The 27,704-nt window shown below is 34.1% G+C and overlaps 1 protein-coding gene across 1 annotated transcript in view; it reads right to left on the reverse strand.

Moving 5' to 3' along the window:
* The window catches only part of LOC141557584 (liver carboxylesterase 1-like), a 44,535-nt gene extending 17,516 nt beyond the window's left edge, over positions 1-27,019 (reverse strand). The window contains exons 1-8 of the mRNA XM_074293448.1: positions 26,804-27,019; positions 25,336-25,540; positions 23,946-24,087; positions 22,089-22,222; positions 18,005-18,158; positions 10,391-10,495; positions 8,640-8,744; positions 6,770-6,808 (exon numbers count right to left, since the gene is read on the reverse strand). Of these exons, the coding sequence (XP_074149549.1) occupies positions 6,770-6,808; positions 8,640-8,744; positions 10,391-10,495; positions 18,005-18,158; positions 22,089-22,222; positions 23,946-24,087; positions 25,336-25,540; positions 26,804-26,882 (963 nt within the window). The 5' untranslated portion in view covers positions 26,883-27,019. The remainder of the gene's footprint in view (positions 1-6,769; positions 6,809-8,639; positions 8,745-10,390; positions 10,496-18,004; positions 18,159-22,088; positions 22,223-23,945; positions 24,088-25,335; positions 25,541-26,803) is intronic.
* Positions 27,020-27,704: the final 685 nt, after the last annotated feature.

The raw sequence follows: 27,704 nt of genomic DNA on the forward strand, positions 1-27,704 counted from the left end.
AAGCAAAAGCAGAAGTAGATCTTGTTAAAAAAGATAAGGAAGGAAACTATATCCTGCTGAAAGGTAGCATAAATAATGAAGCCATATCAATACTAAACATATATGCACCAAGTGGTATAGCATCTAACTTTCTAAAGGAAAAGTTAAGAGAACTGCAAGAAGAAATAGACAGTAAAACTATAATAGTGGGAGATCTCAACCTTGCACTCTCAGATTTAGACAAATCAAACCACAAAACAAACAAGAAAGAAATTAAAAAAGTAAATAGAACATTAGAAAAACTAGGTATGATAGACCTTTGGAGAAAACTGAATGGCAATAGGAAGGAATATACTTTCTTCTCAGCAGTTCATGGATCCTATACAAAAATTGACCATATATTAGGACATAAAGATCTCAAAATTAAATGTAGGAAGGCAGAAATAATAAATGCCTTCTTCTCAGATCACAATGCAATAAAAGCTACATTCAGTAAAAAGTTAGGGGTAAATAGACCAAAAAGTAATTGGAAACTGAATAATCTCATCTTAAAGAATGACTGGGTGAAAGAGCAAATTATAGAAACAATTAACAATTTCACCCAAGATAATGATAATGATGAGACATCATATCAAAATCTTTGGGATGCAGCTAAAGCAGTAATAAGGGGAAATTTTATATCTTTAGAGGCTTATTTGAAGAAAATTGAGAAAGAGAAGATTAACGAATTGGGCTTACAACTTAAAAGGCTAGAAAAAGACCAAATTATAAACCCCCAACCAAAAATTAAACTCGAAATAGAAAAATTAAAAGGAGAAATCAATAAAATTGAAAGTAAAAAAACTATTGAATTAATAAATAAAACCAAGAGTTGGTTTTATGAAAAAGCCAATAAAATAGATAAACCTTTGGTAAATTTGATCAAAAAAAAGAAAGAGGAAAATCAAATTGATAGTCTTACAAATGAAAAGGGGGATCTTTCCACCAATGAAGAGGAAATTAGAGAAATAATAAGGAGTTACTTTGCCCAACTTTATGCCAATAAATTTGATAACTTAAGTGAAATGGATGACTTTCTCCAAAAATATAGGCTCCCTAGATTAACAGAGGAGGAGATAAATTGCTTAAATAGTCAGTCCCATTTCAGAAAAAGAAATAGAACAAGCTATTAATCAACTCCCCAGGAAAAAATCCCCAGGGCCAGATGGATTCACATGTGAATTCTACCAAACATTTAAAGAACAATTAGCCCCAATATTATATAAATTAATTGAAAAAATAGGGGATGAAGGAGTCCTACCAAACTCCTTTTATGACACAGACATGGTACTGATACCTAAACCTGGTAGATCGAAAACTGAGAAAGAAAATTATAGACCAATCTCCTTAATGAATATTGATGCTAAAATCTTAAATAAGATATTAGCAAAAAGACCTCAGAAAATCATCTCCAAGATAATACACTATGATCAAGTAGGATTTATTCCAGGAATGCAGGGCTGGTATAATATTAGGAAAACTATTAATATAATTGACCATATTAATAATCAAATTAATAAGAACCATATGATCATCTCAATAGATGCAGAAAAAGCATTTGACAAAATCCAACATCCATTCCTACTAAAAACTCTTGAGAGTATAGGAATAAATGGATTATTCCTTAGAATAATCAGGAGTATATATTTAAGACCGTCAGTAAGCATAATATGCAATAGAAATAAACTGCAACCTTTCCCAGTAAGATCAGGAGTGAAACAAGGTTGCCCACTATCACCATTACTATTCAATATAGTACTAGAAACGCTAGCCTCGGCAATAAGAGCCGAGAAAGAGATTCAAGGAATTAGAGTAGGAAATGAGGAAATTAAACTATCACTTTTTGCAGATGACATGATGGTATACTTAGAGAACCCCAAAGACTCTGCTAAAAAGCTACTAGAAATAATTCAAAATTTCAGCAAAGTGGCAGGATACAAAATAAATCCACATAAATCCTCGGCATTTTTATATATCACTAACAAAATGCAACAGCAAGAGATACAAAGAGAAATTCCATTCCAAACAAATGTTGAGAGTATAAAATATTTGGGAATCCATCTACCAAAGAAAAGTCAGGAATTATATGAGAAAAATTACAAAACACTTGCCACAAAAATAAAATCAGATTTAAATAATTGGAAAGACATTCAGTGCTCTTGGATAGGCCGAGCGAATATAATAAAGATGACAATACTCCCCAAACTAATCTATTTATTTAGTGCTATACCAATCAGACTCCCAAGAAACTATTTTAATGACCTAGAAAAAATAACAACAAAATTCATATGGAAGAATAAAAGGTCAAGAATTGCAAGGGAACTAATGAAAAAAAACTCAGAGGAAGGTGGTCTAAGTGTACCTGATCTAAAGCTATATTATATAGCAGCAGTCACCAAAACCATTTGGTATTGGCTACGAAATAGACCGGTAGATCAGTGGAACAGATTAGATACAAAGGACAAAAAAGGGTACATCTATAGCAATCTAATCTTTGACAAACCCAAAGATTCCAACATTAGGGATAAAAATTCATTATTTGGAAAAAACTGTTGGGAAAACTGGAAATTAGTATGGCAGAAATTAGATATGGATCCACACTTAACACCATATACCAAGATAAGATCAAAATGGGTCCATGATTTAGGCATAAAGAATGAGATAATAAATAGATTAGAGAAACAGAGGATAGTCTACCTCTCAGACTTGTGGAGGAGGAAGGAATTTATGACCAGAGGAGAACTAGAGATCATTATTGATCACAAAATAGAAGATTTTGATTACATCAAACTAAAAAGTTTCTGTACAAATAATACTAATGCAAACAAGATTAGAAGGGAAGTAACAAATTGGGAAAATATTTTTAAAAACAAAGGTTCTGACAAAGGTCTCATTTCCAAAATATATAGAGAACTGACCATAATTTATAAGAAACCGAACCATTCTCCAATTGATAAATGGTCAAAGGATATGAACAGACAATTCTCAGAGGAAGAAATTGAAACTATATCCACTCATATGAAAGAGTGTTCCAAATCACTACTGATCAGAGAAATGCAAATTAAGACCACTCTGAGATACCACTACACACCTGTCAGATTGGCTAAGATGACAGGAACAAATAATGACAAATGTTGGAGGGGATGTGGGGAAATTGGGACACTAATACATTGTTGGTGGAATTGTGAAAGAATCCAGCCATTCTGGAGAGCAATCTGGAATTATGCCCCAAAAGTTATCAAACTGTGCATACCCTTTGACCCAGCAGCGCTACTACTGGGATTATATCCCAAAGAAATACTAAAGAGCGGAAAGAGACATATATGTGCCAAAATGTTTGTGGCAGCTCTTTTTGTTGTAGCTAGAAACTGGAAGATGAATGGATGTCCATCAGTTGGAGAATGGTTGGGTAAATTGTGGTATATGAAGGTTATGGAATATTATTGCTCGATAAGAAATGACCAGCAGGAGGAATATAGAGAGGCCTGGAGAGACTTAAATCAACTGATGCTGAGTGAAATGAGCAGAACCAGAAGATCACTGTACACTTCAACAACAATGCTGTATGAGGATGTATTCTGATGGAAGTGGAAATCTTCAACATAAAGAAGATCCAACTCACTTCCAGTTGATCAATGATGGACAGAGGTAGCTACACCCAGAGAAGAAACACTGGGAGGGGAATGAAAATTGTTAGCACTAATATCTGTCTGCCCAGGTTGCATGTACCTTCGGATTCTAATGTTTATTGTGCAACAAGAAAATGATATTCGCACACATGTATTGTACCTAGACTATATTGTAACACATGTAAAATGTATGGTATTGCCTGTCGTCGGGGGGAGGGAATAGAGGGAGGGGGGGTAATTTGGAAAAATGAATACAAGGGATAATATTATAAAATATATATATATATATAATAAAAAAAAAAGAAATATTTCAATTAAAAACAAAATAAATCAGTTTCACAGTTGCAAGGTTAGTCTCTTTCACAAACCATATGGACATTTCCCTCCTGTGATTACACACACATATGTACACAGATGTAAAAATATACACAAACATACATATATGGGTGTATATGCACATATATTCACAAATATATGTGTTTATATAGTTATCAAACTATGTAAAAGACACTCTTTATGTCTTAGTTAACTTAAATGTAAAATGAGGATAATGATTCCTGTACTCTGTACTTTACAAGATCATGAAGAAAGCAAAACAAATTGGTTGTAGTTGTATGTCAACTTAGATTAAATCAATTAAAATGTCAGTCATTTTTTCTATCATGTTCAACTCTTTGTGACTCTTTAGGCATTTTTCCTTCTACAACTCATTTGATATGTGAGAAAACAGAGGCAAACAGGTTTAAATGACTTGGCAAGGGTCACACAGTTAGTATCTAAGGACATATTTGAACTCAGTTTTTCCTCACTCCACTTTATAGTCAATTCACCCCCTATGCCACATAATTGTTTCTGGGATGGACATAAATTCTACAGGGAAAGTCAATCCAAAAAGGATTAGAACCTCTCAAGAATAAAATTCTGAAGATAGAAAGAGAAGCAATGCCAACGAGTAAAAAAAATTAGGGGTTGTCTGAAGTGATATAGCATACTCTCCAACCAACTGCAATATTTTCAAAAGTATGTACAGGAAATGTAAACAAAGCCACTACAGAGAAGAAACCTAAATGGTGAAGATCCACGATTTCATGTCAAAGAAAAATTACTGAAGAAGTTTTTAGCTCAAAAACTAAAAGCCAAGGGAGATTATTGACAGCTGTGTTCATGTATGAAAATGCTCTTATGGAAAGTAGAGATTGGATTTGTTTTCTTTGGCTATGATAGGTAGAACTAGGAGCAATATGTAGAAATTTTAAAAAATAAAATAGAGACTTTAGGAATTGGAAATTGCTTTTGAGAAGCTATATAGTGCAACACATAAGTGAAGGAAATTTCCACTAGAATATACCTGAAAGTGTATCAGTATCTCTCCCCTAAAAAAGAGGAACCCATCATCTCTCATACTACTTTTAGTCTTTCTAATTCTTAAATTCTGTAATTATAGGAATAAAACTCTATATGTATATAAAATTTCCTGATCTACAAATCATGCTGAAATCCATTTTTCAGTTACTCATAATCATAACCATTTAGGAATACTTATAAATGAGATTATTATGGCTGAAAAGCATTATAAACTTTTTAATTCCTAGAGATAAAAGAGACTTAGAGATAGTTTAGACTAAATCTCTTATTCAATAAATATTGATCAAGTATTTATTGTGATTTAGTCATGGGAAACACAAAGATAAAATCTAAGTAGTCCCTCTTCTCAAAGTTTCATTGTCATCTATAACTTCACATTTTTATGTTTCCTTCTCTTGGAGAGAAAGAAATTGAGAGTCAGGGAGGAAGTAAGATTTCAAAGTATAGTGATTATTAAGTGACAGTCAGAATTTTATATGATTTTCTAATACCTGACTTTTAATCTGGGGTCCTTTGCACTTTATCATAATGCCACTAATTCAAGACAGATTGTGGAACATGAATTCAATGTGGCAACCAGGCTAAGAGGAAAGAACATTTACATGAGGGTAGTTTGGAGTAAGAAACTAGAAATTCAAAATTCCAGAGTACAGTTAGCAATAGTCATTATAAAAAAGAATTTTGAAACAAGTGAAAAGGCTTTATTTCTCACAGAGAGTATTGAGTCAAGTTTATATATACACATATATATATATGTATATATATATAACATATATATATATATATATATATATATATATATAAAACAGAACCATCCCAAAATTAACAAATGATCAAAAGATATTATTTATGCTGAAGGGCTATAAATGCATTCATATCCTTTGACCTGAAATACCACTAGGCACAAATACCAAAAGAGATTTTTAAAAAAGGAAGCAGACCTCTATGTATAAAAATATTTATATAACAGTTCTTAGGACAAGAAAAAAAATGGAAATACAATTGGGAAATGGTTAAAGAAATTGTGGTATGTGATTGTCATGGAATAATATTGTTCTATGGGAAATGATGGGTAGGGGGTTCTCAGAAATAAAAAAAAAAATAAAATAAACCCTGGAAAATCCTCTATGAACTCAAGCAAAATGGAATGTACTGTATGCAAAATGATAGAAATATTGTGGGATTATCAACTGTAAATGACTTTGCTATTGTCAGCATTACAAGGATCCATAACTGCTCTAAAGGACTTAAGATGAAAAATCCTATCCATAACCAGAATAAAAACTGATTGTGTCTGAATATTGATTGAAGCATTTCTCTCTCTCTCTCTCTCTCTCTCTCTCTCTCTCTCTCTCTCTCTCTCTCTCTCTCTCTCTCTCTCTCAACTTGAGGATTTTTTAAATTAGGGTAGATCTATGTTTTTTCTCTTTAACTTCTGAAATAATTATTAAGCCCGTATCAGGGTTTCCCTGGAGGCTTCTCTAAAAAGGGCAAAGAATAACCTTGGTCTCTTGAAGAGGGCATTTTCAGTAGTAGTTAATATGTAATTTTTCAGGTTAGTACCTGACAATAACCTGAGAATAGGACAGACTGCTTCTAACAGGAATGGGACTGAAATGACTCTCTCCAAACTGGGTTGCCTTCCTTTTGTTTAATTGGAGCTTAAAGAAATCAAGAGGCAAATAATTAAAAAAACAAAAAGCAAAAAACAAAACAAAACAAACAAACAAACAAACAAAAAACCAAATATATCCAACCTGTGTAGGATCTCCTTGGAAATCCAAGGTGAATAGTCCCTGTGAAAATAGACAAAAGAAAGTTAAGTGAATAAAATTTCCCAGAAAGTGCTTATTGGGACTTCACCAATTAAGTTTTTTCTCATTCTTTGTCAAGATTAGATTTAGGAATGAAATATATATGACTTCTGGTCCCTGCCCTTCACAGAAGAAGTAATGCTAGGCTATGGGATCCTGGAAGAGAGTTACAAAGTCTCTTAGAATTCCAACTTGGAGCAATCCCCCAGAGGATCTATAGGTCTTTGCTCTCTTACCTATGCTTCCTCCAACTAACCCTCTGGAAGAAAAACCAGAAGAAGCATATATGCCTGAACTCTGCCCAGATTTTTGAATAAATCTAATCTAAGCTTGAAATTCATGCAGAAATTGTCCCATAATTGCCATGTAGAATTTTGAACACTTTTGAAAGGTGAAAGAAGTCCTTGGTCTGGATGCACTGAAAGACTGGATTCTCTAAAAACTATCTACTAGTCTCTGACAAACTTAATTCATGTGTCAATTATACAAATCATTCTTGGTTCAACAAACTACTTTGACAACTCATCTGGGCATGTATCATTGTCAATTCATTTAGGACCTGAGAAGATCTAAATAATTATCCCAAAGCTGTATTTTGTTTTGGACATTTGGACATTCTCTTAGTCCTTTGTCAAGCTGATCTCACTATGAACAGTAGATAGCTTTCTGGAAAAATGGTTGGGTAAATTATGGTATGTGAATGTTATGGAATATTATTGTTCCGTAAAAAATGGCCAACAGGAGAAATACAGAGAGGCTTGGAGAGACTTACATCAACTGATGCTGAGTGAAACGAGTAGGGGATCATTATACACTTCAACAATGATACTGTATGAGGATGTATTCTGATGGAAGTGGATATCTTCAACATAGAGAAGAGCTAATCCAATTCCAATTGATTAATGATGGACAGAATCAGCTACACCCAGAGAAGGAACACTAGGAAATGAGTGTAAACTGTGAGCATTTTTTGTTTTCACCCAGAAAAGGAATACTGGGAAATGAGTATAAACTGTGAGCATTTTTTTGTTTTTGTTTTTCTTCCCAGATTATTTTTACCTTCCGAATACAATTCTTCCTTTGCAACAACAACAAAATTCGGTTCTGCACATATATATTGTACGTAGGATATACTATAAGATATTTAATATGTATGGGAATGCCTGCCATCTAGGGAAGTAGGTGGAGGGAAAGAGGGGAAAAATTCGGAACAGTAGGGAGTACAAGGGATAATGTTGTAAAAAAAAAATTACCTATGCATATGTACTGTCAAAAAAAGTTATAGTTATAAAATTAATTTTTAAAAATAATATTAAAAAATAAAAATAAAAATAAATAAATAAGGTGAGTTAGGGGGCTCTTTATGAAAGTCATACCTGTTAAGTAAGATGGGAAAATCAGGATTTTTTTTCAAGACTCTAAAGAGATTGCTTTCAATATTTATATTCTTCAGGACCAGAAAAACGACTAAATAGCATTGTTATTTAAAAAAAAATAATATAATACTTAGTTTATGTGTAATAAGGTAAGCCCTTCCCTGATCTTCACACCAGTACCAACCTTTTTTTCTCACACACTGCAGCCCAAACCAAGGTTTCCACCTAGCAATGTTCAAAGACACAAAAATTGACAATTATGCTTCTGGTGAAAATAAATATTTCTTCCCCTGTCACTAATCTACAGTTTTGTCCATCAGTGTTTCTCATCCTTGGCAGACTATCCAACTTGCCTAGAGGAGTTAAAGAGTCTGAAGTGAACATGTAAAATGGGTCTTCTTAAAGAGATAAAGGATGAGATTTCTAAGATCACCTACCAACTTTTGAGCAGTGTTCAGGATCTCTTCTTCAGTCTTCTGCCGCAGACAGTGAACCATACTGGCTGAAGTGCTGGTTTTACACCCAGCTAAGGCTGCAATTTTCTGCAACAAAATTTAACAAAAACCTTATATTCCTGGAGGTGTGACATGGTACATTGGAAAAAATCCTAGAATGGAAGTCAGAGGAATGAGATTCAAATAGTCTTGACCCTTCCTTTGTGATTTAAGATCATAGAAATAGACTACTTGCACTACTTGCTGAAGCAACAAACTCAAAAGATCTCAAAAATTGGAGCAGGTACTTACTATTTAACAAACTATTAAGAAAAGTAGGCAGCAGTATGGTAGAAACTTGATTTAGACCGAAACCTCATATGATGTATCAAGATGGGGGCTAAATGGATTCATAACTCACATATAAACCATATGTTTATACCATACCATACCATATTATACCATACTATAACCAGATTACAGAACAATTACATCTTTAAATCAGTGAATAGGGAAAGAGTTCATGATCCAACAAGAAACAGAGAGGATCACAGGAAATAAATAAATAATTTTGATTATGTAATTTTTTTAATGAAAAAAAAAAACAGCTCAGGAAAGATTAAAAAAAGAAACAGTAAAATAGAAAAAAATCTGTGACAACTTTCTCACATAAAACATTCATTTCTAAGATATTTAAAGGAATTGGTTCAAATGTATAAGAATATATAAAATCTAACAATTGATAAATTATAAATTTTTGAAAAGTTGATTCTTAAGTGAAAAAAAATCTAGGCTACTTAAAAATCATTTTAAAATGTTTGAAATCACCAAAAATTAGAAAAATGAAAGTATCTCTGAGGTCATCCATCAGAATGGTGAAACTAATTAAAAAATAGAAAATTGTAGATGTTGAAAGAGCTTCAGGAAAGAATAATGATGCAGTTAATAGCAGTGTGAAATAGTCAACATACTTTTAAAATGAATTTAAAACTATTCCTGATATATTACTAAACTTGACATACACTTTAACTTAGATATAACTCTTTTAAGACTATATGCCCAAAGTGATTTGTAAAAGGAGGAAAAGGTGTTATATCTACAAACAAACTTAGACAAGCTTTTCATTAAGTCAAACATATAAAGAATAGGTAACAAATTATTGTATATAAATGAAATAGAAAACTATTTTGCTCCAGGAAATGATGAAAGTGATGATTTCAGAGAAATCTGGGAAGACTTGTATTCATTGAACACAAAGTAAAATGACCCAGGAGAACAATTTGTACAATACAAAAAAAAAAAAAAAAAATTAAAGACAAGCAATTTTGAATAATTTAAGAACTCAGATCAACAACATGATCAATAATAATTTCAAAGTACTGATGCTTAAAAGTGTTGCCTAATTCTGAAAAACATGGACTAATATGCAAAAGAAGACAAACATTCTCTAATTTAGCCATTCTGGAAATGTTTACTTGACTATGCATACTTATTACAAGAATTTTTTTTTTTAATGCTAGAAGGAAAGTGAATTGGAAGAAAAAGATAAATTCTTTCTAATTCAAAGAATTTTAGTTTTTAAAAGACCTTCCTGTGTGATTCAGATAAATCATTTCTTTATGTAGCACTTCAATTTTTATTTCTGTAAACTGAGAGGGTACCTTAAATTACTTTTAATATTCATTATAGCTCAATCTTGAAGGTTTATAAATGCAGTCAAGTTTTTGGAGAGTTATATAAAGCCAAAAGCCAACCTCAGCTATTGATTTGATGTTAGAACTGAACAGGGATTCCATAAGGACAACTCCACTCTGGGAAATGGCTCGGTGGAAGAGATTTTTCGTCAAAGGAGAAAGAACCTGAGGGGAAGAAAAAAAGGAAAGAGGAAATAAAATTATGATTTAGGACCAGAACTATAAGGAGGTTAGAAAATTTGTAGCTTTGCTCAAGACACTGGGAGAATGCTGACAATAATCCTTCATTGACATAAAAACTGAGGCTTAATTTGTTGGTTGGTTAGTTGTCCTTAGTACTTGAAGAGAGCCAAAATGACATGGCTATGTTAGAGTTGCATTAAGTGCCCAACTGTGGCTGACAGACCAATACAAGTTTGGAATGCTCTGCTACAGGGTGGACACAAATAGTCCTTGCTACAAAATAAAATTAGCTAAAATAGAGCCCACAGGGCCTGTTGTAGTATAGTTAGACATATACTGGCCATGTATCTTGACAACAACACCTTCTTCCCACCTTTATTGTTAATTTGCTTTTAAAGAGAGACTTTTCTCATCAGAAGTTCTCTAAAGTAAGGAAATAATGTGGACACTTATAGAAAGAGTTAAAATTAGAAGGTTCCAAAAAGCAAAATTCCTCCTTTTGGCCAGTTCTCCTCAACTGGATTTCTCCCTGTCTCATGTCTGTGGAACTCTCCTACCCAACCCAATGGAGGTTTTTCTAAATTCAGATGATCAATTATGTTTATACCAGTTATTTCTTTTTAATAGTATATAAGCAATTAAAAGACAGGAATTTTCTTTTTGTCTTTATAGTTCCAATAACTATCTCTAGCACAAAATCTGTTTATTTCTAGCTTTGTCTCTCTCTTCTTTTACCCATCTCTCATTTATCTTAACTTTTTTAGTTGTGGGGCATATTTCTAAATGCTTGATTCAGATGCCAAAATGGCTAATTAACAACACTAACATCATTCAAGGTATATCCGCTTATGCATAAAAAATATTTTCCCTCATATGATCCTAGAAAATATGTATTCATTTCAGCTTTTTTCTCTTTCATTTTGCATTATTTCATAACAGTTTTTCAAGATTTCTTTGTATACCTCATACTTACATTTATTTTTGTATAGATTCTATTTGGATTTATAAATAAGTATGCTAGCTTCCTGGAAAGAATATAACTATGATGGGAAGTCTGATTTTATTTTTTGTCTTGGTATCCCTGGCACTTGGGTAAATAGTAAGGAATTTATAAAATCTGGTTGTTTTGCTAACTGGCCTCATAAATTTACCTAGTGCAATTAATATTTCTTTTATATTTGTCAGGAATTTTCATGCTGCTGATAGTATACTTAGAGAACCCCAAAGACTCTGCTAAAAAGCTATTAGAAATAATTCAGAACTTTAGCAAAGTTGCAGGATACAAAATAAATCCACATAAATCCTCAGCATTTTTATATATCATCAACAAAATGCAACAGCAAGAGATACAAAGAGAAATTCCATTCCAAACAAATGTTGAGAGTATAAAGTATTTGGGAATCCATCTACCAAAGAATAGTCAGGAATTATATGAGCAAAATTATGAAACACTTGCCACAAAAATAAAGTCAGATTTAAATAATTGGAAAGACATTCAGTGCTCTTGGATAGGCTGAGTGAATATAATAAAGATGACAATACTCCCCAAACTAATCTATTTATTTAGTGCTATACCAATCAGACTCCCAAGAAACTATTTTAGTGACCTAGAAAAAATAACAACAAAGTTCATATGGAAGAACAAAAAGGTCGAGAATTTCAAGGGAACTAATGAAAAAAAAGTCAGAGGAAGGTGGTCTAAGTGTACCTGAACTAAAGCTATATTATATAGCAGCAGTCACCAAAACCATTTGGTATTGGCTAAGAAATAGACCGGTAGATCAGTGGAACAGATTAGGTACAAAGGACAAAAGTGTTTGATAAACCCAAAGATACCAACATTAGGGATAAAAATACATTATTTGAAAAAAAACTGTTTGGAAAACTGGAAATTAATATGGCAGAAATTAGATATGGATCCACACTTAACACCATATACTAAGATAAGATCAAAATGGGTCCATGATTTAGGCATAAAGAATGAGATCATAAATAGATTAGAGGAACAGAGGATAGTTTACCTCTCAGACTTGTGGAGGAGGAAGGAATTTATGACCAGAGGAGAACTAGAGATCATTATTGATCACAAAATAGAAGATTTTGATTACATCAAACTAAAAAGTTTCTGTACAAACAATACTAATGCAAACAAGATTAGAAGGAAAGTAACAAATTGGGAAAATATTTTTTAAAGGAAAGGTTCTGACAAAGGTCTCATTTCCAAAATATATAGAGAACTGACCCTAATTTATAAGAAACCGAACCATTCTCCAATTGATAAATGGTCAAAGGATATGAACAGACAATTCTCAGAGGAAGAAATTGAAACTATATCCACTCACATGAAAGAGTGTTCCAAATCACTACTGATCAGAGAAATGCAAATTAAGACAACTCTGAGATCCCACTACACACCTTCAGATTGGCTAAGATGACAGGAACAAATAACGATGAATGTTGGAGGGGATGTGGGAAAACTGGGACACTGATACATTGTTGGTGGAATTGTGAAAGAATCCGGACATTCTGGAGAGCAACCTGGAACTATGCCCAAACAGTTATCAAACTGTGCATACCCTTTGATTCAGCATTGCTGCTATTGGGATTATATCCCAAAGAAATACTAAAGAAGGGATGTGCCAAAATATTTGTAGCAGCTCTTTTCGTAGTGACTAGAAACTGGAAGATGAATGGATGCCTATCAATTGGAGAATGGTTGGGTAAATTATGGTATATGAAGGCTAGGGAATATTATTGCTCTGTAAGAAATGACCAACAGGATGAATACAGAGAGGCTTGGAGAGACTTACATGAACTGATGCTGATTGAAATGGGCAGAACCAGAAGATCACTATACACTTCAACAACAATACTGTATGAGGATGTATTCTGATGGAAGTGGATATCTTCAACATAAAGAAGATCCAACTCACTTCCAGCTGATTAATGATGGACAGAAACAATTACACCCAGAGAAGGAACACTGGGAGTAAAATATTAGCACTACTGTCTATCTACCCAGGTTACTTATACCTTCGTAATCCAATACTTAACATGCAACAAGAAAATTGGATTTACACACATATATTGTATCTAGGTTATACTGTAACACATGTAAAATGTATGAGATTGTCTGTCATCTAGGGGAGGGAGTAGAGGGAGAGAGGAGAAAATCTGGAAAAATGAATACAAGGGAAAATGTTATAAAAAAATTACTCATGCATATATACTGTCAAAAATGTATAATTATAAAATTAATTTTAAAAAAGGAATTTTCATACTGCTATGAAAACCTTTGAACAGACAAATATTTTTTCTTTTTTTAACACTTCAAAGAATCAGATATTCATAGCAATATAATTATTATTTGTAAAATTAGGGAATTGGCTGAAGAATCATGGCTGTGAATGTAAAAGAATATTGTTTTGTAATGAGAAACAAGGAATTCAAAGAAATATAGAAATATTTGTTTCAACTAGTAAAGAATGCAATTAGCAGAACCAAAAGAACACCACAATGACTCTAACAATGTAAATAAGGTAACAGAAACAAAATTGATTTCTTTTTATTTTGTCTTAATTTTTAGATAAGACCATAAATGTTTTACCTATAGCCAGGACTTGTCCTCTTCCTCCCCTAGTAATGCTCTGTAAGTGATACACTTGCACACACACACACACAGCCCAAAACTAACATGGACCATCCCCAGCAGTGTCTTCTCAAACTTATTCAACCTTTGTGAAGGTTCTGAGATGTTAATAATGATGGGCAGCTGCTATCAAATAGAGGGGAATGACTAATGATCATGCTCTGAGCACTTATAGATAGATAGATAGATAGATAGATAGATAGATAGATAGATAGATAGATAGATATAGATATAGATATGATAGGCTGAGATGACAGAGAGCTAAACATGTCATACCAAAAGCATACAGGGAGATAATGCTTTGAGTAGGCCCAGGACAAACTTATCAAAGAGAGAAGTTTCTTCAAAGCTGGAGCTCTCAAAGAATAAAGATTGATCTCAGAGGCTTGTCCCAGATGCTGTAAGTTTATCATATTGCAAACAAGGATGATCCAGTAAAATTTCTTATTGGATCCTGCCCCAGATTATCTATTTTCCTAAGGACTTTCCCATCATTCCCCAAACAACTTACTTCCTTGAGAGAGAGTAAGGATGAGAGATGCTGAGGAAAGAATCCTTCCCCAAAGCCTGACCCTGCCCACATTGGGAGAAAGGTCTCTAGTTAATAGCATATTTAGAAACAAATTTGAGAATATCTGGTTCCTGCATCTTTCTGAACTTTGTAGAAGTGACTGAGCAGAGGGTATAAAAATGTGTTCTGAAAAGAGAGATGACAGGAACAGTAGTTCACTATATTGTCTAATAAGAAGAACTGAACAGTTGGGTGGCATTGTAAATAAAGTATCAGGTCTGGAGTCAGGAAGACTCATCTCCCTGAGTTCAAATCTGGCCTCAGACACTTACTAGCTGTGACCTGGACAAGTGACCCAATCTAGCTGGCCTCAGCCTATTCATCTGCAAAATGAGCCAGAGGGGAAAATGGCAAACCATTCCAGTTTTTCTGTCAAGAAAATCCCAAATGAGGTCACAAAGAGTTAGATTGATAACAATTGAACAGTAAAAAAGCAAATGGAATCATCAGCATTGTTGTAGACACCGTTTAACTCTGACGGCCCTACAAGAAGAGAAAACAACACTTTCCATTTCTGATCAAAGGATACTGAGACAACATTGGTCTGAATAATTCTGAGTTCCAATTTATACTGTGGGAAAATATGCAGAGATCTACCACCATTTATGATGTCCACAGAGGGACTATGGCCAAGAATTCCTGGGTTATGCACAAAGGAAACTGAATGAAACATACTCAAAAAAATGAATTTCTGAAAAATGCAAAAACCAGGAAGGTCCTTAAGAACAGATGATGAAACAAAGCTTCTTCCTCATTTCAAAAGTGGGGAACTGGAAAGACTGTGCCAGATGCAATAGCTATATCAGATGATTTTAACTTGATTGCTTTCCTTATTCATAAAAGAGACAGAGTCTGAAGAGCAGATTTTAAATGAACATAATGAAAAATCAAAAATCATCAATAAAACTTTTTTTAAAGATTATACAAGTCTACCATGTGAACAGTACTAGATGAATGTTTCTCAAAAAATGCAATAGTCCTGAATGCATCTATGATTTAATTATTTGTTTTCCCCTTCCCTCTGTTTCATGGAGGCAGAGACCATATCTTATACAAACTTTGTGCATTTGCTAAGTCAGTGTTAAATACACAATAGACACTTAATAAATGTTTTATGAACAATTGGGGAAGATAAGAGAGGAGTAACCTGAGAGGAGGAGAAAGGAAGAAATATAAGGATGTGAAAGAGATGCATACCCAGAGCTGACCCTATGTAAAGAGAAAAGTTGCAGGATGTGAGTGTCATCCACTCAGAAAATGAATGCAATGATTCAGTGAAAGGCTTGCTAAGTTCTAATTCTGATGATTCTCTTAGTCACTTTGTAAAGGTACCATGAGAGGGTTAGGTGGCACAGTGAATAGAGTGCTAGACCTGGAGACAGGGAAAATCACCTTTCTGAGTTCAAATTTGACCTCAGATACTCACTTGATGTGAGATCCTGGGCAAGTCATTTAACCTTGATTACCTTACTTTCCTCATCTATAAAATAAGTTGGGGGAAAAAATTAGCAAACTTCATTCATAGAGCATAATTACTGTTTTTTCCTTTTCCTAGACATTTTTTGCTTTTTTTGGAGTCACATCTTACTCAACTCTATCCAAATCTTTCTTTTGAATTGAGTTATTAATATTAATATTAGACATATGGTTTACATTTCCACATATAGAACATAAACAATTTGTCCTTATAAAGTCCTTTGAAATTAGTTTTTGATATTGGCTCTTATGTGTTGGATTTTCTATTGAGTTCAGATTTGTTTGAAACAAAATCTTAATAATCTGACGTTCATTCAATATTCATTTTTTTCATTTAATATTATGCTTAATTTTTCTGAATATAACATTTTTGCCTACAACCCTTCTTTTGATTGTCAATATGTAATATTCCAGAACCTGTGGTCTTTTATTATAGCCACCAGAAACAATATCTCATCAAGCCAGGAGCTAGAGTAGGTCTTCAACCAATTAATGCTAAGCTTCTCCCACAAAGGTACAGCCTGGCTCCCAGACTGTCACATATTTAGCCTACTCCATCACCTCCTTCTCTCTATAACCACTGAGAAAAAGCAAGCCATTCTTTCTATTTCCCTTCTTATAGCCAGACCTTCCTTAGAATGGCTGGATTTTGTCACATTTGGTGTCCAAATTTGGGGGTCATAGCTAGACCACTCTATAATGCCATCTGTGGGCCTGACTCACTCACTTTGAAGAGGGGTACCAAGCAACAGGGTGCCTTTAAACATCACTTCTGGCTTCACTTCAGATGTCCTCTCTGGAACCCAAACCCAAGGCCATGGAAGCCAAAATCAAAATATCCACCTTCTGTGGCCCTGCCCCACTGCTTCTGCACTCCCTATGTGCTGGTTCCATCTTACCCAGGGCCCTGCCTCAGCAATACACCTGGGCCCGGCATTCCTACTCAGTTGAGGTTCCCTCAGTCTTCCCAGACTCAGATCCCTTTCCCCTTTTTGCTGTCCTGAAGGTGAAAGTTCATGTTTTGGGCTAAGGACATCCCCAAATCAGGCTAGCCCCAGGTATCCCTTCATATAGTTCTAAGGAGCTGGCCTAGAAGTATTTTCAGTTTAAATGGATTAATCCTTCATGCTGGGGTTTTATTTCTGGTCTTCTCAGGTTGTCCCAGAAGGACCCCAGTTGTGCCCCAAATCTTAAATGTTTTTCACTGTCTTCCTGAAGTGCAATTTTGGATTGCTTTTTGGGGGGCAGGGTGAATCTGGAGAGGTTGGAATTTTCTCTGCCATCTTTTTAGAATTCTCTTTATAACTATGTGACCTTAAGCAAGTCACTTTATCACCAAGAAATTCAGTTTTCTTATCTATACAAACATGAATAATATTCCTTTTATTACCTAATTCATAGGGTAGTTATTGGGAATGTAATTTTAAGTTTTAAATGTAAATCGTTACTGTTATTTTAAAAGACATAGCATATAGCAAAACTGAATAAGCTTGTCATGCCATAGACCTTCACCGTTAAACTTTTATAGTTAGTCTTGTGATATGGCCAGCATTACATTCTTGTCCTCTCTACTTTATTACCTGCTTAGGTAATCACTGCTTAGAATCATACATGATCTTATGAAAGAACTAAAGCACCTAGCAGTCAATTCTAACAGCATCTACATGTAGTTAGAGCTTGCACTTTGTGCAAATAAACATTGTATTTGTGTACAAACAAATAAATAAGCTATTTAATATTTATTTAGCATTGGGTTGGGCCTCCTAAATCCAAGCATGGAATCATGAAAACTCACCAATGCTGAAACACTGATACCTCCTGCAGACACACCAAAGATGGTCACCGAGTTTGGATCTCCTCCAAAGTTTACAATGTTCCTCTGGACCCACTGGAGTGCAGCCACTTGGTCTAAATAACCCCAGTTCCCTCGGGCATGTTCATCTCCAGTGCTACAAGGGAGAGAAGAAAGGAGGAGGAAGATGAATGGTAAGAAAGGAAGGGACAACTACTATTACAATAGCAAGGAAGGAAATGGGAAAAAGTGAGATGAAGTGGAAAGATTGACTAATAGTCCAAAGATACCCAAAATGTGGCCTAGGAGATACAATTTATCATCATGAATAAATCATTTAATCTTTCTCAACCTGTTTCCTAATTTATAAAATGGACATAACAACACTTACCACATATAGTGGTAGTGAGGCTCAAACCTTATAAAGAGGTGGAATGAGTGGCATTATGGGAAATATGGAATCATCCTAAACTCATCCAATGTGTGGTCAGCTTTTGTTGTTATTGTTCAGACATTTTTCAGTCACGTCTACTTTTTCATAACCCCATCTGGGATTTTCTCAGCAAAGATGTAGGACGGTTTTCAATTTCCTTTTCTAGCTTATTTTTGCAGATGAAAAAACTGAGGCAAACAGGATTATATGATTTCACCAGGCTCACACAGTTATTAAATGTCTAAGACCAAATTTGAAATCATGAAGATTAGCCTTCCTGACTCCAGCCCAAGCACTCTACCAACTATGCCATCTAGATTCTGGTCACTTACCACCTTACTATTGTTAAATCTATATGTAGATTCTGTTTTCTCTTTTAGATATAATTTGATGAAGGTCTTCCAATTTTCTTCTGTAAACTTCCTGGCTCCAACAAGTCCTCAACTTGATAAGTATTATTGATCTCAATCATCAATAAGCCTTGGGTGAAATCTCTATATCTTTGGTGATCATCTCTGCTTTCCTCACTAATACCATGCTATTATCTTTTCTTCATTTTTTTCTCTTCTCTGGAATATCTTTCCATCCTGTCTATTAATTTGGCTCAATTCTTCTTCTATCTCTTGCAGGAAATTTGAATTTGACCTAAGCCAGGGGTAATGGCTACTTCATCTGAACTCCAGTAATGAAAAATTATTAGGCTTGTAATTCTCATTCACTATTTAGCAAAAATTGCCTTATTAATACTCAACTTAGTGAGATAGCATTTTGTGCTCAACAGAGATAAACAATAAAAGATTGATTTCCACTTCCCCCCCCCATACAACACACTACCCAGAAAATAGTAAAGAAAAGAGAGTAGCTCATCTGCTTCACTTAGTCAGATATTTCAAGTATTTTGACCTAGCTTCATTTATATATCTCCTTTTCAATCAATCAGGATCTTGAAAATGATTAGGACTTTAATCACCTAGCTTTTACATAGTTTCTGTGGCATTATTTTGGGTAGAGTTCCTGAAATTTTCCCAATCTGGGAAGTAATAGAAATTTAAAGAAGTTGGTAATTTACCCACATCTTGTCTAGGATTATAGACTATAAATCTGCCTCAGGAAAAAAAAAGTGCGTTTGATTTATATTCTCTTTGTTTTTATTTGCTTAAAACCCTATCTCATGAGCATCTTACTGAAATGGTTTTATTTATTAGTTATCCGGTTAAAGAATTCATGGAAACCAAAGGCATTTAATGAACTAACATAGTAATAAATACTGGAAATAGAAAATCATTCTTAGCCTGAGCACTTTCCACTGGGTTTTTTTAGTTGTTGGATTGATGTGAATATCTATTTAGTGAAAGCAATTAAGGCTATACTTGGAAGAGAGAGTCTGGCCAAGCACTGAATGATGTTAGATAAGAGTCTGGCAGATGACATGAAAAGGTAAAGCCCAATATATGACATGAAAGTAAAGCTCATCCACCACAAAAGAGTAGGGAAGTCTAGCAGAGACAAGATTACGCTCAGCAAAAAGAATGGGGAGAGCATCCAAAAGGGATAATGCAACTTTCTGCAGTGATTTCATGTTCAGTCAATCAACAAGTATTTTTAAAGCACTTGCTTTCTATCAATAACTGAGAATACAAAGACTAGATCCAAGTAATCCTTGTTCCCAAAAGGATTCTATTTTGTTAAAGGAAACAATATGTACACAAAGAATTAAGCATAAAATATGAACAAAGTAAATAAATGTGATTTTTAAAGGAATAAAGAAGTTATAACAGCTTGAGAGCTTCAGAAGATATCATATAAGAGGCTTTCGTTGAAATGAGCTTTGAAGGAAACAAGGGCTTCTGAAAGATGTTAATGAGGAGGAGATAGTACTCCCTAGACAGAAGGAATATTTTTCAAAGATGTAGTGATAGAAAATGGAAGGCTATGTGTGAGAAACATTAATTCTTCCTCTTTATTATACATGTAATTATGGGGAAAAGTACATGATTTATTGAAAGTGGTGATGTCTTATTGCTGTTTTTTGTTACTTTAGCTTTCAATGAATTCTGTTACTTGGATAATTAGTAAATAAAACCATCTCAGTGAGGTGCTCATGAGATAGAGTCTTAAGCAAATAAAGACCCATAGAATAGAATAATCTGATCAGTCATTTGGAGATGATGACAACTTCAGAAATCAATCCTGCAGTCCAATCCCCTTTCTGGAAGCGCAGGGAACTAAGGATCAGAAAGATGAACTGAACTATCCAAGGGCATACAGAAAATAAATGGAGAGCTAGAGTATTGGGCCATGTTGTATTTGGGATCATTAATTTGGTATCACAAATACTCCAATGAGCTATATTTCAAAAAAGTCATGGTTTCCAAAGGTGTGGATACTTCTGCCAATATGGACCATGGTCTCCTCTTTCTTCTCTACTTACATGTACACATGTGCACAAATATACACACACATGCACACACATACATATAGACTGAGTACATAGAATAATTTTTCCTGGTAACAAGCTTTTCCAAATAGCTACAGTTGTCCATAAATGCTAGACTTTTTAAAAGTTAAGACTGCACTTAAATTCTTTCTACATTTATAGGAACTGCCAAAATTTTTGTTTCACCAGCATTCAAAATATATAAAAATCATTATATGCCTATTTACTTTACTTGCCTCATGTCTATCACCTTTCTAGTTCATCATCCATTCTTCTGACTGAGTAAACTTCCCACAATATTCCCCTAGTAAAAAATTTCAGTATCTCCCTTTGTTCAGGCTAACAAATTCCCAGTCCCCGAACTGGAGGCTCTCTACAATTTGACTTAGTTTACTTAGTAGCTAACTTTCTCTCAAACTAATTCTCTTCACAGACTTAGTTGCATTATTTTCTCATCCTGACTTTTTGTCTTCAAGAGTTTACTAACACATCTACATATCTAGAATGGACAATTCACTCCATTTACTCTATTGAAATTCTTTTTTCCTTCAAGGCCCAACTCAAAGGTTACCTCCCCCATAAATCATTGTCTGATCTCCTTTCTCAGGTGAGAATGGTCTCTCCCTCTTTCGTTTATTTATAGAAACTTTATCTGCACTGCTCCTTCAGACTTATCTCTCATTTTATCTTTTATTTATCTTTCCTCCATTAGACTCTGCATTGGAAAGTGAAAGCAATTTGAGCACAATATAACTCATGAATTGAGCACATATTGTACACTTAATAAATGCTTCCCTAAACTGAATAGTTTGTACATAGAAGATATCCAACAAATATTTACTGAATAAGCTAATATAAAACAATAATTCAATGAATGCTTACTGAACTAGACTCAGAAGAACTTCTCTAGAAATAGATAGTCCACTGTAGGCTTGCAATAATATTGACTATATTTGTTATATGCTCATCATGCACCATGCACCTTACTTGCCACAATTTGTGAACTCAGAGACCATATAATGGAAAAAAAAATCCAATAAACCCACATATATACCAAGGGGAAAAAAACAAAGAAAAATATTGTATCCCAGGGTCAGATAACTAAATATATATTTTTAAAACCTGTTATGAGAAGTGCCACAACAATTACAAAATTTCAGATTTAGAAGCATCATGGACTGCTTTGTGTAAATAAGTTCCCACCCTCGAGGTCTTACCTATAGAATCCAAAGATTCCCAGACGGTACTGAATAGCCACCACCACAACATTCTCCAGAACTGAGAGATTTGTCCCATCAAAAGATGAAGCATCACCCACCAAAAAAGCCCCTCCATGGATCCACACCATCACCTTGGGAATGAGAGAAGAATCTTATTGATCCCTACAGACCTGAATAAAAAGGAACCTCAGAAAGCACATGCTTAAATCAGAGGCCAAATCATTGAAACTACTCATTCTAGAGATCTCTTTGGAGATGATAGTTTGCTGTAATGAAAACTAGAATACTGGCCAGAAGAACTATATTATAACCTGGGTTCTATCATTAACTTGCTATGTGAATTGAGGAAATACTTCTGTTTTATAAGTCTCAAATTGGCCATCTGTGTGTAAATATTTGGACTAAATCTCTAAGGTACTTTTTAATTCTGATTTTACAGAGTCTCACACATAGGGAGGAGGGAAGCCAAGATAGATCAGTAAGCTTAAGAGAGTCATATTTTTCCTAAACCTCTATTCTTTGGGTTAAACTTTTCTAAAATAACTCCACTCATTGATATTATCATATTGATATCTAGAAAAAAATAAAGCAGAACTCAAAGCTTTAATATTCTAATTTGGAACATTTATTGTTGATAAGAAAAAGAAAATATTCCTGAACTTTCCACATTTGAGTCAGTTAAATAAAGTAGGTATGTGTAAACCAGAAAAAAGAAAAAAACTTTGGGAGAACATTATAGCTTATCTTAAAGGAGCTGAAGGGCTGTCATGAAAAGGAAGCTTTGAGCTCATTTTGTTAGCCCTTTTGGTTAAAATAGAAAAAGAGTGAAAATTGGAGAAAAGTAGCCTTTATTTCCATGTAGAAAAAAAATTTTTTTTTCTAACAGAATTCTCAAAGTAGGATGCTTTAATAGGCACTTATTTTGCATACACACACACACACACACACACACACACACACACACACACACACACACACTACCACCATCACCACTCCAACTGCCCCCCCCATCACTACCTTTGGAGTCTTCAAACAGATGGTAAATAGCTACTTATCTGGTATGTTATTGGGGAGATTCCTGGGCAAGTATGAGTTTTATTAGAAAACTTTTGAGGTCTTTCCATTCCTGAGAAATTGTACTTACATGCCTAATGGGGAGTTCTTAACTTTTTTTATGTGTCATAGACTCCAGTGGCAGTTTGGTGAAACCCATGGTACCCTTGTCAGAATAATGTTTTTAAATGTATAACATAAACCACATAAAATTATCCCCCCAAAACAGTGTTATTTAAATAATTATTTATTCCTCCTCCTTAAATTTCATGACTTCCTGACAATTTATTCCCAGGTTCCTTATAAAAGAGGAAGGAAAGTTATCCTGCACTAGAGGAAACTATCTAAGATTGTGAAGGCACTAAAAACTGTCCTATAATTGATTAAGAATGCTTAAGTTAGAGATGGAGTACTGAGCATTTATGGTGAGATCACCCACTCTAAACCTTTAATCAACTTTTTAAAAACGTCTAAATCATATTATGAGTAGGACAACCAAAAAGTGGTCTTATTTTTCCAACCCAAGATGGTTTAAAAGGACTGGGGGCTGGGGGGAGGCTGCTTATAGACATTGTTTGGGTAGTGGGAAGAAGCAAAGAGAAGAAGCTTTGGAGGGACTGGCCAGACATTTGAACTGTGAGTCCTGGCAGCAGCAATAGTAGAACTAAAAATAGTAAGGAAATATAAACCAGTCAGAAAAAATATTACAAAAGACCTTTTTGCTAGTGATGGGAGCATCACATACAATCCAAAACCCAACAAATCCAAAGTTAAAAACAGCCCAAACCATAAATTCCTTACAGGTAACTTAGTCTTTGATGTCAGGTCAGCTGAGGTGTAAATGTTCAGGTACAAGCAGTCTTCTGAATTTTTCAAGGTTATATTATTCATGCTCTCAAAAAATTTAGATATAAATTCCCCTCCAAGTGGATTCTGGGCACACCTGTGTGAAACATGGGAAATCACTTTTTTCTACAGAGCACCTCAAGAAATCCTATTGGAGTCAAAGGATCAATGCTCAGAAGTTCGGAAACTTAGAGATGACCTAGTTAACACATGTATGTTACATAGGAGGTAAAATACTTTGGCCAGCATCACATAGGTAATGAGTAACACATTCAGTATTCCAACTCAGGTTCACTCCTCCATCCCACTCCTCCTGCTCCCCTTCTTCAGAGCCTCTATTTCATCTTCCAAGGGAGAATTGATAAGTGACTTTCAATGACCTTTTTATTTTCCTTTTAGTTTATGAGGTGAGCTACTTGCTTTCTGTTTAGCATGTCCTTTCTTCCCTATAGGCTTTAGTTTTCTCCTCTAGAAAATAAGGAATAGATGATTTTTAGGTCATCTTTCAGTTATGACTTTGTATGAATAAACTACTTTTTGTTCTCGGGGAAAAATAGAATGAAAAAAGTGAGGGAGTTGCAGTAAGACAGATGGTCTATGGGGATTATTCTGATTTGTGAAACATTGGCATTCTTTCAGGGATAGTCAAATGCAAAACTTGGACCCTAGAGCTGCTCCCAACTGTACTGGAAGTCTTCTGAGCTCTCATTCTCTGGATTTTCTGCTTTTGGGGTAAACCTTATCCCCACTGAACTTTATGAGAAAAACAGAAAAGTTAAGGAATAACACAGCATAAGAGTTATGATATTGGGGAGTATTGGCTGAAATCATGATTCTTATTCCAAGGACTTTCTCCATCTACTTTAAAGTCACTGAGCCCAGGGATGTCAATAGAGAGGCTATTTCATAACTAGATGTGGTCTGGCATGTATGAAGAGTGGAGGCAAGGGAAAATTGTCATTTTTCCAGGCCATATGTTCCCAGAGATTTATCCCAGCAGCATGAATTTAATGGGGGGACTGCAGTAGGTCCTTTATTTGTTCAGCATAGCTAAAGATTCTAAGAGAGATGCATTACTTTATAGCTCAGGACCATTTCACTATTCAAACCTCAGGTGTTCTCTAACCTCTTGTAGCTTCAAAGCTTTCATAAAGAATAAGAAAAACAACGTTTCTGAGGGAAAGGAGAAGAAAGGCAATATAAAGAATTATGGAATGATTTGAGGATTTAGAATAGCAAAAAAAACAATAAAAGCATTAGGAGATAATTATCTTAATTAGGAAATGATGATTTTCTCTACTTAAAATTGTCCCTCTCCAGAAAACCTTAAGACTGATGACTTTACCTGGGGGGGGTTGTAGTAGTGCTCTTCACATAGTCCCAGGGCTCAGGGGGCTGAGGTGGAGCAAACCTCAGGGATTCAATGGGGGCTTTGGCAAAGGGGACTCCCAGGAAAACATTGGCAGATTTGTCAAATTCTTGTAGTATCACTTGTTTGCCTTGGACTTTCCCATATTCAGTGTCCACTATAGGTCCTGAGGACTGTGGCCCTGGGCAACATTAAGAGAAAAGGTGATTTCACTTGAGAAGATAGTATGGCAGAAAAGAATAAACATTGAATAAGAATTTCCTATGGCACTTTTTTTTTTCTCTCAAAAATGGGGAGTAGAATTAGTTGATTTTTAAGTTCACTTTCAATTTTGACTTTCTATGAATCAGGATTCCTGAGTATGTGTGTCTACCTACCTCTGTTCCATACTGAATGACCTTAGAAAATAAGGAAATTTCTCTGGACTTTCTGCTCCTCACCTCTAAGAAGAAAGAAATAATAACTCCCCAGAGGATTGTTTTAATATCAAATGATAGAATAGAAATGAAATAGCTATCTATAATATATAATAATATTCAATTTTGTTTCTAGAGACCTTTTTTATTTACAAAAAACATTGCTTACAAATAAATAAGATAAATAGTAATATTATCTCAATTTTATAGATAGTGAAACTGAAGAACATAAAAAACTCATATAGGTCTAAATGTTTCCCTTTTTTTTAATGAATTTTTATTGACCTCTGTTTTAACACCATCAAAATTTCTTCCAATAACTTTCTTCTACTTCTTCCCAGTCATCTCCTATATCAAATATTTTAAATAAAATATAAAAAATTAATAAAACTAAGCAACACATCAAAAAAGCTTGATGACAAAAGAATAAGAATATAAATAGGATTCCATGATCCTTTCATTTCTGCACTTCCAGGAGCCAGGTAGAAAAATTGCTGGGTCAAGAAGTATAGATATTTTAGGCACTTTGTTTGGAAAATTCTAAATTTGCTTTCCAAAATTATTGTCCTGATTCACAGTTCCATGAAAAACATAATACTGTGTATATCTTCTATAAATCTTTAATCAACTATTCCACTATTATAATATCCTTGCTATATATATTTTTTTTAAATTTGGAGTTTTCCTTGATGTTACTGCTAATAATCTTCAGTTCTTCTTTTGAGAAATATTTATACAACTCCTTTGTCCATTATTATGGAAGAGTATTTTGTTTTTTATTTTGTGTATATATCTGTAACACAAAGACTATTTTACCCCATTTTCCCACTTGTAATGCTAAATGCATTAACTTCTGATAATTTAATTCATCATAAAAGTTTATTTTTTCCAAAAAGATTGACTAGTATGTGCTGATATTTTAGCTGAGATATTACTAAAATCTCTCTACAATTTTTATGGTTGGCTTTTTCTGTTTCTTGTTTCTGAGAGAGAAAAAAATACCCTCTCCCCCCCCCCCCAAATCTTACCCTGAATTGTGAATGCAATAAAGGAGCAGATAACCAGGAAAATCAGCCACATTTCATTGGCAGCAGTTCTTTGCCCCATACTGAGTGCAGTGGTTTGAGCTGTTTGAGGATTGAGTTTCCTTTTGTACTGCACAGGTGTAGACTCGTTGAGTGACTCAGCCCATTGCTGAATGAAGGAAAACCAAGTCAAACAAAAACAAAAGAACAATTCTTCTCTTTTCTGATGAGAATCAGATTTAATGTCTTGAGACTCCACCCACAATTAACTCACTTTCTTTCTTTGAAGGACTTTAATCATTAAACATTTTGTTACAAAATTAAATACCCATATCATTAAAAGAGGTCAAAGTGCAAGGAGATTTCAGTGTTTTGTGAGTATTTTGAGAAGTTTTTGGGTATATGACTAAACTTTGTAAAGTTTGATGAAAATAAAAATTGGTAGATTGATTTTCATTTCACAAAAGATTAAATGATTTGAGACTGCTTTAAAGTTGTAAGTTGAATTTTAAAAACTATAACCTTAAGTCTTCAAAAGAATAAAAGTTAGAAAAGTTGGAATTTATTAATCCTTGTTTTATTTATTGCTTTTACACAATTAAACTTAAGAAATCAAGCATACCCTGTTATAGGCCATGTATTGGAACTTTCGGGTTGCAAGTGAATCCCAAAGCATTCCCAGAAAAAGAAAATGTTTTTTGGAGTCGGAAAGCAATTGAAAAGTAAGTAAAATATAACATTTTTAAATGAAGGATTCATTAAGTTAGAGTAAGAATAAATGGACTTAACTTTAGAGTTATTTCTAAGGAAATAGAAGAAAAAGTTGTAATTTGATTCCTTCAGAATTCTAGCCTCTGTCAGTCTTTTTTGGAGTGTAATTCCTATTAATTCTAATGAACATGTG

Source organism: Sminthopsis crassicaudata, chromosome 2 (assembly GCF_048593235.1).
Source record: "Sminthopsis crassicaudata isolate SCR6 chromosome 2, ASM4859323v1, whole genome shotgun sequence".
Classification (NCBI taxonomy): domain Eukaryota; kingdom Metazoa; phylum Chordata; class Mammalia; order Dasyuromorphia; family Dasyuridae; genus Sminthopsis; species Sminthopsis crassicaudata.